The sequence below is a fragment of the Haliaeetus leucocephalus genome, unplaced genomic scaffold (assembly GCF_000737465.1).
Source record: "Haliaeetus leucocephalus isolate CR32 unplaced genomic scaffold, Haliaeetus_leucocephalus-4.0 Scaffold2, whole genome shotgun sequence".
NCBI lineage: Eukaryota > Metazoa > Chordata > Aves > Accipitriformes > Accipitridae > Haliaeetus > Haliaeetus leucocephalus.
This window is the reverse complement of record NW_010972438.1, coordinates 6,941,475-6,955,558: the sequence shown is the minus strand read 5'-3', so window position 1 is coordinate 6,955,558 and position 14,084 is coordinate 6,941,475. Positions and strand designations below refer to the sequence as shown.

At 35.3% G+C, this 14,084-nt stretch overlaps 1 protein-coding gene across 1 annotated transcript in view; it reads right to left on the bottom strand.

The window, feature by feature from the left end:
- SUCLG2 (succinate-CoA ligase, GDP-forming, beta subunit) overlaps positions 1-14,084 on the bottom strand; it is a 132,917-nt gene that overhangs the window by 99,311 nt on the left and 19,522 nt on the right. Inside the window, exon 2 of the mRNA XM_010570812.1 lies at positions 5,020-5,161. Coding sequence (XP_010569114.1) covers positions 5,020-5,161 — 142 coding nt within the window. The remainder of the gene's footprint in view (positions 1-5,019; positions 5,162-14,084) is intronic.

Genomic DNA, 14,084 nt, shown 5'->3' with positions numbered 1-14,084 from the left:
ATTTCAGCAATGTGTGATTTTTCAACATATGCAGAGAAGCATAATCCAAAGAGCTCTAAAAAATAACTAGTTATAACCACTGAGTACATAGGGTTTTTTTGAGAAATAACTCATTATGCACAGGTGAAGAGTTATTACTACACAGTGAACCATATAATGGAAAGAAATTTGGAAATCACAGAAACGCAAGGAGGCAAAATTCCTCTCCTACCTATCCTGATGGAGAGAAGAAGAAAGGGAATTAAATCATGTAAGTAAAGCACATGATGATAGTAAAAAAAAAGATCAGCTAAGCAGCCAATAAACTCAAAGACTGAGGAGTAAATTAAGCTACTTAAATACAACTTTAACAGAGAGCTGGTCTGTACAGGATACTCTTAGAAAAGCTCCTTCTGGTATAACAAAAAAAGAATCTGAATTCACATTTTTAATATCATCAGAAACATCAGGTTCAAGGATCTTTTTCATTTCTCCTAACATAAAAGCTTAGATTAAATGCAGACAGCATTATCACCAACAATTTCTTTATAATCTATACAAAAAGGACATTACCAAGCTAAAGGTCAATTTTTGATCCCTTCTAGACATAAATTGCTTTCAAGCAGTTTTCCCAACTTGTATTGGAGAGATGAACTTTCATATAAGGGATCTGAAACGGCATCTAAAAATGCAGCCTTCCATCTAAATTAAACATAGCCAAAGGAAAAAACTCAGCAGGCTGAGATAGGAAGGAGTCGGGTGATCACATGACTGAGAACTCTTTCAATATTCTAAAAATAGTGAATAATAGGTGACAGGTAAATGACCTCATGGAAAGAGGCTTCAATAAACCTCTTCTGTTCTGTATAAAATACATGTTTACCTCTCCAGCCTGATATAAAAAGCATGCCTTCAGTCCAAAGCCGAATTTTATGAGTTCCCTCATGCATAAGGCAATAGAAATAGGACATGCAGAGACTATATTTTGTTATACATTTTTTTAAAGAAGAGTGAATAAAAGCCTTGCACTCAATTCAATTGCATTTCTCTGTGATAAGAGTGTGAACACTGCACCTGACTGATTCTTAAATGTAATGAAACACTCTAAGTGTTTCTAAGTCACTCAACGAGCAGCACTCTTGCTTTTGTTAAAAATCAGAAAAAGAAACGCATGCCAAGCTTCCAGCATCCATTTAGGATTGTCAGCATTTTCAACCACCCCTGTAAGTTCTCTACTGATTCAAAGAGCCAACTGACAGTACATAGTAACACCCTCCAGCATAATTATAATCCCTCTCAGCTTTGTCCACCTACTAGTTTAAAATGATGGTTCCCTTAATAATTTCTCCATCAGGCAGAACATAAAGAACAGTGCATGAGCTGAAGCAGACTTAGAGGCCTCTAGTGGAGAGGGCTAGAGAAAATGATGGACCCTGAAATGATGCACAGCGCATCTGCCCAATAGAAGCAATGAAAATGCACACACCCTAATAGTGTGGGTATATGTATGCATATATAAGGATTTTCTCCTTATATCAGTACTACAGTATGAGGAAAAGAAATAGCAAGAAAGGAAATGCCTTCTTTGGCTAAACAAGCCCTTAATGTACCACTGCATTAAGTGAGAATCAGATCAGAAGACTTTGAGTTAATGCAGGAATAGCCAGATGATCTTACATTTCAGACGAAAACTCAGCTCCCAAATATTTCACTTTGTTCTGTTAAATAGCTGCACTAGAACTGTAAGAACTTGTTTACAGGTTGTGTTTCTTCAGATGGCAGATCAAGCAACACCATACTGTTGTAGCAAAACAGCACACTGTCTTTTTCTTTCCTCTCTTGAAAATCTAGGAATCTTAACATGAAACACAAAACCATTTGTGACTGCATTTCTTGGTATTTTGTAAATATCGCCTTCTCTACGAGAGTTACACCTGAAAATTGCTTAGCACGTAGAAGGCAATGAATTCTTTGGGGTCTAATTCTGTATTCCTTATTGTGTACAACTTCTTTTGAAGTCAATATTAGTGATGTCATTTTAATTTTCTTCACATCTCCCATTCTTATCTTAGAAGAAAAAAACCCCAATCCTTTATTTCCATTAAAAATTCCTTGTAGACTGCCTTTTGTGCTGTTGGTAAGTTTTGAAAATCTTTGGGAAAATTAACATTCAGTGTATTCACTGTACATATTAATAAAAATAGAGCAACAGAGGAAATGAGCAAACTATAACAAAACTGCTGATACTGGATAAAAGCAAATGTTTTCAAGAACACATGGATTAACACCTTCCTGACAAGTGAAGACAGCAGCAAAAATAATCTAATCCCATCTCTTTCCATTGCATCAACAGGAAATCCAACAATAGCAAAATTGGTGAGCACAGGCACTGTAGCAATACCAACAGCTCTGCCAAGCATGTAGTATCTGGTGAAATTGTGAAATTAATCTGTGAATACCAGACTTCGTAAAGACTTCCATGTCAGGAATTTCTATCCCTTTTTCTGTACCCCTTTATCACACACACAGACCTATGAGAGTGATGTAATGCTGTAAGATTATCAAGGAAAATTATTGTTTCTCCTGTATTCATGATGACAGGTCTACAGAAAGAACCTCCTTTCACAAGAAAAATACTGAACCTTTGACTTTCAAGTTTTGACAACTTTATTCTATATTAATCTTAGAAATTTGTTGGCAAGCATCCTTTCTTGTTTGCAGAAGCAAAAGTTAAGGACAGCTGCAACGTGGCATACAGTATCTAAAACACCAGATTTTTGAGCAGGACTTGGCAGGTGTGATTGGTCTCTCCTTTCACCATCTTTTACTGCAGAATGCCTGTCTATCAAGAACACCCCAAAGCCGCCTCCATTTGTTATTTTATTTTGGAATATTTTGTGCCTCCTGTAGGCTGAAGTTTTTTGTTTTGCTCATAACTTTTTACTTTGCATGGTTGCATATTCAGAAGACGGCAGCCCATATCAAATTGTGCAGATAAACCTGAGTGACAGAGATACTACTAGTCTGAAGGATCATAAAGAAGATAAATTTGATGAAATCTTGGAAGAACAACGACCACAGTAGCAAAACTTGTGTTCTTGATGCTTAGTTTTCAAAGTGCATTTTGGAAGTACGACGACAGCACGCTATCAGAATGATTACAAGGATATTGTTAATTATTTAGTGGATCAATGGAGTGTCAATCATTTCAACATGAAATAGCTTCCACACTATAAACCAAAATTCTTTAATGCCCATTAATGCAGGATGGTTGAATGCAATTACATAAAATGAAAAAAGGTACCACTGACATAATTTTTGAAGTGTTAACAAGCCAACCCAGTTAAAATACATGCAATTTACTCGATAAAGTTTCATTAGCAAATAAGTTTCGCATTTAGTTTTTACTTTTGATTATTTAAATTTCAACACAGTTGTTTTTTTTAATAGACCAATATTTCTGTGATTTGCAAAGCAAGCAAGCTACAGAGGTTATTTAAAATAAATCTGGCATCATAAAACAGAAGAGGTTCACTGCCTTTAATGGAGTCATTTATTTCTCCAAATAGTTATAGGGATCGAGAACAGTAATAGTTATTGGATAGACCAATCCATTTACGAGTTCAATCATGAAGAGGAGAGTTTAAGTGCTGTAAAATTTGTGAAAAACCTGCCACAGCTTCAGTTAGCATTTCTTGATTTTCTCAGGCATCCAGACATGAGGAAACCCTCTGATTTTACGAGCTTTGCTTTGTGTCAGCATTTTTCATTTTGCACTGCCAAATGACCATAACAGTTGCATTTAATGTTTTTGTTTCAAATATATTTTCAAATATACTGGTTGTCATAAGAAGGTTTTGATTACTGGAAAATGTATCACCCTAATAAAGTTATAGAGATTTAACAAGCCATTACGGTAATCTTAATCAGCTACTTGAGGTCTGATAAGATCTTTGATAGGAGTAAGTTGTGTTAATTTACTTTCCAGTGTGCAAAAGTGAAATGCATTTAACTAAGTGGCTTGTGCATTATGTAAAGCACAAAACAAAAAACCTTCCTGTTACTACACAATTAAACTAGAATAAAATCTGGCCTCTGGCATTTTGATGTGTGATATACTAATATTAACAAAAGCTAAATGAAGAGAAAAAAACTATGCAAACTATTATTAACTTTAAAAAGTAGAAAACTTTCAGATTTAGAATTGGGCGACAAAGTACTTAAATGCATTTCCTTTTGAGAGAAAAGGTATTATATAAATTGATTTCTGACACACACTATCATCTTATGTTCACCACACTAAAATGAGGATGTTGTCAGAGAACCAAAATGAAGTTCCAGAAGCGTGGTCTTCTCTCCTAACCACTGTCAAGACTTTGTGATGGTAGGTAACTGAACTCACCTTTTCTTTTCTCTCCATATGGACAAACATACATGTGAACAAATATACATGTATATAATTCTCTCATACATATTTTATTTCTTCATAGAACCATAGAACAGTTGAGGTTGCAAGGACCTCTGGAGATCGTCTAGTCCAACCCACCAGTTCAAATCAGGGTCACCTAAAGCAGACTGTGTCCAACTGGGTTCTGAAATCTTTTAAAATGGAGAGTCCACAACCTTTTTCTTCTTTAGCTTTTTAATACAGCAAATTTTTGTTTGAAAACAACTTTTTACACAAGTTCATTTACTTCAGTTCCTTAAATTATAGCAAGTATACAACAATAATAATTTTTCTCAGCAACCATTCATGATGTTATTCTGAATTCTGAATTATTCAAAATTACATAATGTTAATTAAAGACTTCATGTTACATGCTGCATACAAAACATTTTAGAAATAAAGTTCTAAAGAAATATTGCTGTTATAGACTGTTGTTCACATACAAAATTAAGCATATATTTATGGTCTGGATAATATATCAAACCTTTTCAATAAGCATCAATTTGAAGATTGTGTACAACTTATTAGAAAGCAATTTATTTTCCAGATTGCTATCTGGTGAAGCAGATTCCTCCCATTATCAGTCAACTTACTTAGTCTCTGAGCAGCCTCCAGGGCATCATTTGCAGAATCAGCTACGAAGAATCTCTGAACTGTAACCCCATGGTCTGCCATTATTTTTTTGCTTTGGTACTCCTGCAGGTTCAGCCATCGTCTAGGGGTTAATTGAACAGCCTAGAAAAACGAGAGGGGAAAATAACATAATGCTCATTAAGAACAGTTCATGAGACAGCCAACTGAGCTCTTCTGCCTTATGGGTATCTCAAACCAGCAGTTAAACAACACTTTCACAGAAAAGGTAAAATATGTATTGATTTACCTAAGTGCCTTTTCTTAACGTTTGTGCATCCAAAATACTCTGAAAGCTACAGGTATTTTTTAAAAGCTACACAAGGCTCACTGGGTGATCTTGGCTAGACAAAATGTTTTGCATTTAATATCAACACAGATTGGCCAACTTGGCTGGAACTCTATTCATGTTTTTAAGTTATCCTGTGCTATAAAAACTTTAATAGACAGTTACCTTAAAACAAATTCATTGTTTCATATTCAATCTCCTTATTTACACTAAATTTTATATAATTCTTCCCCATAAAATTCTGTGCATTGCAGCATATCTGAGAAGAAAGACAGCTGACATAAAATTAGCATCATCTTCTAGGAAACTATATACCACTAGATGTGTTTACAGTGGTCTGTTATCTATGCTTAGCTAGTTGCACTTCTAAGTATATTTTGTTGAGGACACTAGCACAACCACGTCAGCCATGCAAAGCCAACACCAGTTGGAGAAGAATTTACCTTCCATTCTCAACATGGTAGTTTAGATGCTGGCATGTGCATATATGTGTATATATATATGTATATCTATCATGGATACAAAGATATGGCAACCTTACACATGCACACAAAGACATCACATTTGCTTGTCTTGGTGGTAAACATTGAATATAGACGCTATAAAAGTCACAGGAACATTACTGAATGATTTTAAGAAAGGACACATTCTTCACACAGGATAAATCATTACAGACAAAAGCAATAATTAACGAGCTGTCACTGACTCCTGGCAATGGTATAACGGCAAAGGTGGAGCTGACTCCTGGCAATGGTATAATCCCATTTTGTGCCAGCAAAAGATGCTCTTCCCACATGAGAGACAAACTGTTGTCCTACTGGCAGACAGCCTGCAATCAATACTTGGGTTTCTCCTGAAGTAAAGGAGCACAGTATGCAAGCTAGCACTATATATTTAGATATGTTAGACAAAGAGGATTATTTACTATACTAATACTTTGATCTCTAACAGCGTGATAAAAAATATTATCCTAATGCAACTTTATACTGAAAACAAAAAGCCTCCCTGATAAAGTCTTTCAATAACACATACCCTTTTCACAATACTAGAGTTTTAAATGCTGTGTTGTATCAAAAGCAAACCTCCATCTGTTCCTATTTGCTTTGAAACATAGCACAAAAGATTGATGCATAAAGAAAATACAAACCCCATCTTTTACAGTATATAACCACATGTCTTCCGTAAAAGTCACTCCCACAGAACTTAAACAGCTACAAATAGCTCAGAATGACAGATTTTAAATTCTTTTACCATAACCTGGTTAACATATCTTAGAAGAATAAAATGACATATTGTCATTACACTCTATGGCTATCTCTAATTCTAGGCATCATACAGGCACCTCAGTATGTTTTATATTCCTCCATGTTATTCACAGACAATATGTTATTACATTTATGCAGTGCCTTCAAATGTAGGGTCAAAATTTAAAGTCACTTCCATAATTATTGATATTTAATCTGTTTTCCTATTTGAAGTTCTGTGTTAGGCTCTAACAGCTATTACTTCATGACCATTTCCACAAAGGGATTAACATGAGGAGCCAAGAGGGACCCTGAAGGTCAATTCTAGCCTCATATAAAAAAAGGCCAGAGAATTCCAACCAAAAGCTTATGCCACAAGCCCTTAGTTTCTATCAAGCTACAGAGAGCTTTTAGCATGACTGGAGAAAATACCAGTTTTATCCGAGAGTCACTAACCTTCGCTTTTCCATTGTTTCTCTAAAGACTACCTCATAATAACAATATTATTATGAGGACTTCAGCATACTTCATTATTGACACATGCATATAATCCATATGTGTACACACACTGAAAAGAAGCATCACCTGAATCTGCACAGGCAGCTGGGAGTCTACTAACGTGTTATTTGACAGCTACCATAAGACTAAAATACATTTCCAAAGCCCCCCCCACCTTTCAGCAACAGCAAAAGAAAGAACATCCCAACCGCAATCAGAAGCCAACCTCATTTACAGAGCGAGGGAGGCAAGGAAGAAGGAAAAAACAATACACATCTCCATCTGACTAACTAGCTTTCAGACATTCTGCTCTAGTTAAAAGTTATACCCGATGTGTGGACTCCCCCCTCGAGGCTCAGAGCTACAGCAGGAGAACATCTACAAAGACATTTCTCAATCCCTTTCTCTTGAGCAACAAGGAATTTACCAATCTAACTTTCAGGGTTCAGAAAAATAAGCTCACACCTTTAGTTAAAGCAGATTGACTTATACCAAAATAAACAAACCATCAATTCTAATTTAAATCTGAAAGGAATAAACCTTGACTTAAACAATCAATTATACTCAAATTCTCTATTTGTACTTTCCAGAAGAGAGGTTAATTCTCCTTAGCTGGAAGTTGATTTAAAACAAAGGATAAGTCTATGCTAAGTTTGACAGCACTTTTTGCTCATCTGTTATACATTTATAAATTTTATAGATATGGTTCTTTATTTTTATTTTATGTAATCTTGTATTTACTAGAAGCCAAAAGATCTTTGAGACACATGTCAAGCTGATCTTGGATAGAATTAAATAAATACAGAAAAAACAATGTTAAAAGTTGCTGTATTAATAAAAAGCTGAGTTAAAAGTTTTATTGAGGATTTCTCTTATATATAAAGTACGTTTACTTACAATTTATTTGTCTCTTATGCTTACGTGTGTTTATTTACAACTAACTGGTTTATATAAAGGCTTCTATAGCTCAGTAATACAGCTAATAAAATTGTGGTCACTGAGTTTATAATTTACGAACAAGTCTTTAAAACAGTTTTTATTCATCATTTACAACAATAAATCAGTTTCACATGTATGTAGTACTAAACTGATCTAAATTGAATAAATAAAAAGGAAAATATTCAAACAATCTTGTTCTGGGGCAGACTTTTGTTGCTGTTGCTTGACAGAAGTGTCTTTCAGCACAACTTGCTTTCAAATTTTCTGTTCGGGTAGGAATTAAGTAGTTAAGGAATTTGCAATGCAGCACAGTGTGTCAACTGACATCTCCACTGTTAGTTTAAACCAGCAAGGCTTAAGTAACAAAATCTTTTAAGGACTCTCCTATATAATATGGCCTGCAAAGGGCCACCACCTAATAAAGGCCACCAGTGATAACTCACAACACATGACAGATACGGAACAGAGATGACAGCAAGAAAAGTGCCCAACGCTCTGTTTGTTTTATGAAGAAAGGTCATTTCCAGTGTCACCCATCTGGTGTGGCACTCCAACGTTAATTCAGCTCCAGCCTAGGTAATGAATAAAGCAAGCCTAACAGCTCCAACGGGAACCTGCAATGAGCTCTGTCCCCAACCACCCTCTTGGCATGTTACAAAAGCTTTTGGTATATATCACTTTTACAACTTGAAGATATAGCTCAAAATGTTCTAGGGGATACTCCAAATCATTGCCGAGACGTTCAAAATCATATTACACGTACATACAGTGCATATATACATAAGCATATGGACACAGGTCTGTTCTCTTATAAAAATTAGACAATTAATATTAGGAGATTATGGGGATATTTCCTTCATGAATTATGAACCAGACAGGTGTGAGGAACACAGAAAGGAAATAAGAGAATAATTCGAAAGAACTGTCAAAGCAGTGCTAAAGGGGGATGAAACAAAGATCTGGCCAAGAACTGCTGGCACAGAAAAGTGAAGCCTACAAACTTAAGGTTAGTAAGCACGTACATTTTTTTTTCCTCTCCTGTATTAGGCGATTCTAAGAGAGACCATCTTACTGAGCACCAGCTGAAGACTTTCAATCAAAACTTTCCACAAAGGACAAACTTCTGGTTGTGAACAAACTACTCAATAAAATGAGTTAGTACAGCCTACCACTGTATACAGGAGTACAATATATTTAAGAAATGAACTGTGACAAAGTCTGTATTAGAAGCTCTGAAGAGCAAGGAACATGAAAGACTTGCTTTAAAGCACTTGCAGTATACACACTATATGTCTTGAGAAGAGCAGGCAAAATAAAGCAGTTACAAGGGATGAAATAAAGCAAAAGCTTTGAATCTTTGAAGATGACTACTCTTTCAAGACCATCTTGAAAAATCAAAACAGTTGCAAACATATGTATTTTAGGCTTAAGGCACAAAATAAAAAAGTGATCATGAGATGTTAGAAATCTGAGTAAACAGATGATTCCCTTAACCAATTCCCAACTTAAAGATGTTTTGGTTGCAAAATATATATATATGAACGATTTAAAAGGAACAGCAATAAAAAGAATTAATTAGTGCAAGAATCTTGAAAAATCCTTGCCAGATGTAGTTCCCAACCCTCCCAAATACATTTATACCAAGCATTCACAGGAATTTGAGATGGGCTTCAAATAGCATAAGTTTCTTGGGCATCATAAATTTCCACAGATATCCTACAGACATCCACATTTATCCTACAGATACACACCTGAGACTGACCATTACAGTGCACAAAGGTACAGCCTTAAGACAGCTTAGACAAGAGTCTACAAAGTTTTGAAAGAAAACTATTACCCATACCTAGACTTCTATAGGCAGCCATAATCCATCCCTTCCCCCTGAAACTTATTAGGAGGACACTTTAACGTGGCACGGAATACAACTACAGTGTCACGCATCTTTGTATTATTTATTTTCCCATTCTACAGTTCTACTCTTGTCAACAATTTAATTGCTCCCAGCAGCATTAAACAGCACTGCTAGCTAGATTCACCAGTGCAGCAGTCCCGTCTCCTATGAAAGACAGACTGAGGAATTAGGTTGTAAATTACCATCAGAAAAATAATTTCAATCTGAAAGGGGGTGGTGGAGAAGCAAGTGAAAGGGAAACTAAAGCACAGGAAAGCAGAGGCTACCTTCTAAGAATTTCTGTTCCTTATTGATTCTCGCCACCTTCTATCCCCAGCTTATTCCCTGCTTGAATACTTTTATCTCCTCTCCCCACATACTAGTCAGAAAACCATATTGGAAAACACCATACCTCTCTCAGATCTTTCCATGCAGCTTTGTCTATGGTTGAAACACAGTATGTTCCAACAGTTTAAGATATATCTGTGTTTCACCTGTTTCTTTATTGCAAGGTTGCACTGGAGTAGAAGGAGTACATTCTGTCACACCAGTCTGTGAAGAAGAGACTGGAAGTAGTGCACGGACTTCAGTAAAACCTGACCCTCTATGTGACATCTCATGGTTCATCTTGATAAGATGACAGAGAAGAACTAGAAAATTTTCCATTGGTGGCATTTCTCTGTTGTCCTTAAGACATTTTTTTCTAACAACAACAACAAAAGTTTTAAAACATCTTACTAAACTTACACTTTCTCCTTACTGTAAATATACCTTAATCTTGAATATTAACTTCTGTCAAGCTCTGAACAGCCCAAAGAAGGGCTGTAGGTTTAAATGCATCTTTCTAAACCTGTTTTTAGTGGCATTTTACTTCTTAGCATGTTAGCTACAGTTTCTATAACAAAGAAAAACTTAAAATCACTCCAGTGAGCCTAAATTAAAATCCAGACAATAAGTTTTCATGGAATGGAATAAAGAAAAACTCAAACTAAAGGATTTAGTCTTTTGAAAGCAAGTTCTTATTAAAAGGCTAAAATAAGTATCATTCATGGCTCTGCTGAAGACTTCCAACAGACCTTATATTACTACAAGAAAAAAAGGCTTTCATATGAGCTCTTTATGTATGTTGTGTATTGATATACACATTGTAGATGAAGAGTAGCTCTTATTTGAGATTCAGATATGCCAGGTAAGTTGAAAGGGGTTTTTTTTCTCCTTTATTTTAAATCACAAATAAGCTTTAAGAATAAATCAGTTCATAAAACTAAGAAAAACATCCACTAGTAGCACATATCCATGTTTGTATAAAATTTATTATTTAAAATAATAAAGTTTTAAAGAGGAATTAAATTCTTCCTAATAAGATATTTCCTAAGATTAAATTTCTAACATAAGTGCTTATCAAAGAGATTAATATACTTAAATAGGACTCTATTACAACTGATAACACTTCCTTAGAGCCTGACAACAGCATCAAAAATCCCCAAACTCACGTAAGTGGAACGAAAGGCCTCAACTGAACAGTAACATGAAGTGAGATTAAGGCAGAATTATCTAATCAAGTGCAAGTTTCACACTGGATCCTCTCCTGCTGGCTAGAATTATTTGGTATTTTCCAAAAGCAAAATAATTCATATGGTTGAGGTTCACCTCTCATCTTCCTTCCCTTCTCCACCCTGCAAAATTTTTCTTACCAGTCAGAATCACAGTAATATGGACCAAAGGTCTATAGACAGGTGAGGATTTCAGAGAAGTACTGTTATTAGTAATTGAGTATTTTATTCTCAACAAGCCTTCTGTTCAAAGTTACTTCTTTATATACCTAGATACCATGTTTGGTCCAATTACATGTGTATAGTATCATTAAAATGAATGGCATACACATCAAGAAATCAAACATCTCTTCCTGACCATCTTAACAAGGCCAGATGTTGCATAACTGTATCCCTGGTTTACTGACTACTGCTAGAGAAAAAGAACTGATTGTTCACATAACCTACCTAATCTCTTACTTCCCACCTTTTTTTGTTCATTTGTTTACATATAAAATGTTAAGGGCTCTGAACGAATAATGTATTTGGAGACTAGTTGCATTGGATTCTTCCACTGCTCAGTTTGCCAATTCTTGAGCTGTCCCATGGCAACAAAAAATAATTTGCATTATTTGAATATGGGCTAAAAAAATAACAATATAGTTTAAAAGGAGTGAAACTACAAGTACATTTTATAGCAGAAATCACCTTCAATATACATAAAAAAAAGATTTAGAAAACACTGCAACAAAGAGACTTCTTTGTCCTTTTATATATAAGCAGCATCTTTCAGATGACCCAGGAGGTATCTTTTGAGTGCTCGCTTTTGAAAAAAGAAAACACACACATAAAACCAGGAGAAACTCTCTTAACATATTCACTGAGAAGTTTGCAAATTGCATGTTAACTACCTCGGCAAAAATGTGCTCAGAAATATATGTTCCATATACCCACAAAAGAAAAGCAGCATCGGTAAATGCAAGCTTCATCAAACTAGACTACTGATTACTTCTTATCTGAACCTATATGCTCAGTATCAGCTCAGTACAATGTTTTTTCACTCTGTGGCCTCCCTGGTAAAACCTCTAAGGTTGACTCCAAGACTGATGATTTCACATAAATACTGCCGTATAGCATGTATGCAGCAGGTACCAAATAGTGTCACACTGGAGTAGGTAAGATAAGGAGACAAGCTTTAATAAACAAACAAGCAGAAAACACCATGATGACGTGAACACACGTAAAAAAATCAGTGGCTTTTTGAAGCCGAATCAGCTCATAGCAGGGCCTTACAAGTAGCTGTGTCAGTAGAACAACTGACGCTTACGACATTTTTAGCCAGCAGTATTACCAATCACTGCAACTTTGCACTTACCCTTCAGCTCATTAAGTTACTACTACAAGATACCACTCTTCAAAAAAAACAAAATAAAAGTTAAATCATTTTTGAAAATAGCAACAAGGGCTGGAAAGCAGTGTTTTCAGGCAGACCCCACTACCTACCAGTACAATTCTAACTGTTAAGCACCATATATATTTTTTAAACATAAATGAATCGCTTAACTCTCTTCTGTAACAAGTGTATGAAGAAACTGTTGAAAAGAACTGAAAGGCCAAGTCTGACAAACAACTGAAGATTCAAATTATAAACTCTATTACAACTGAGACTTTATGGTCTTAAGAAACTTAATTTCAAAAAATTTTGTGCCATTTCATGCCTAATTCTACATGGAACTACCTTGGCTAAGCATCCACAACTACGTATTTCACCATATTGAGTTCAGTGATCATGTTTAGACAATTTCACTAAAAAAACCCCCTACCTTTAAATACTTATTTTCTCGTAGCCAGTCTCTTCAGGTTAAACCTGTACTTTTGGAAAATGCAAAATAATTCTAGCTAAGGGAAGAGAATCCAGTGATAATCAGCACTACGAAAGAAAAATGGCCAACAACAACAAAACTACCACTAAGCAAATTTCTGGGATAATTGAACATCCCTTGACACAGCTATATAATTTGAGCAGCTCTACTGTTTACATTAACATAGTTTAACGCATTTTACTGCATGACTGTTAAAAGGAAGACACACTTTAGTGACATCCAACATTCCCTTTTCATTCACAGTATGAATGGAAGCCAGTATTAACATCATGAAATAAAGATAGATCTCTTAAAAGTACCTGGCGCTAAAGCTGGTCAAATAAATGCATACTACTTTCCCCCCCACACTGCTGCTCCACTGAAGTAATGTAGCTGTAACTGTGCTAACAGATCCTGTGCCAGTATAAAACAGCTCTACCAAGGCAAATTATCTCTGCATGAATGCAAATTATGTGTCAAATGTATATAGTATCAAGTTTTATAAATATGGACTATATTGTAATGGTTATACTGGAAATAAGTCATTTGGGGAGAAAAGCTGTGGTGTTTATTCGGAGGTCTTTTAGATGGATTCTGTATCCAAAATAAAAGGCAAGTGTGTTTAGCATATCTTATCTAAAATAAAAGCATCTAATGAAAAAAAAAAAACAACTATTTGCTTACCCAACACATGCTACACCATTCCAGTTTATTCAGTTTGTGCACTCTGACCTGTAATACAATTCCAAGCACATATGAAAAAAAAACCAGAT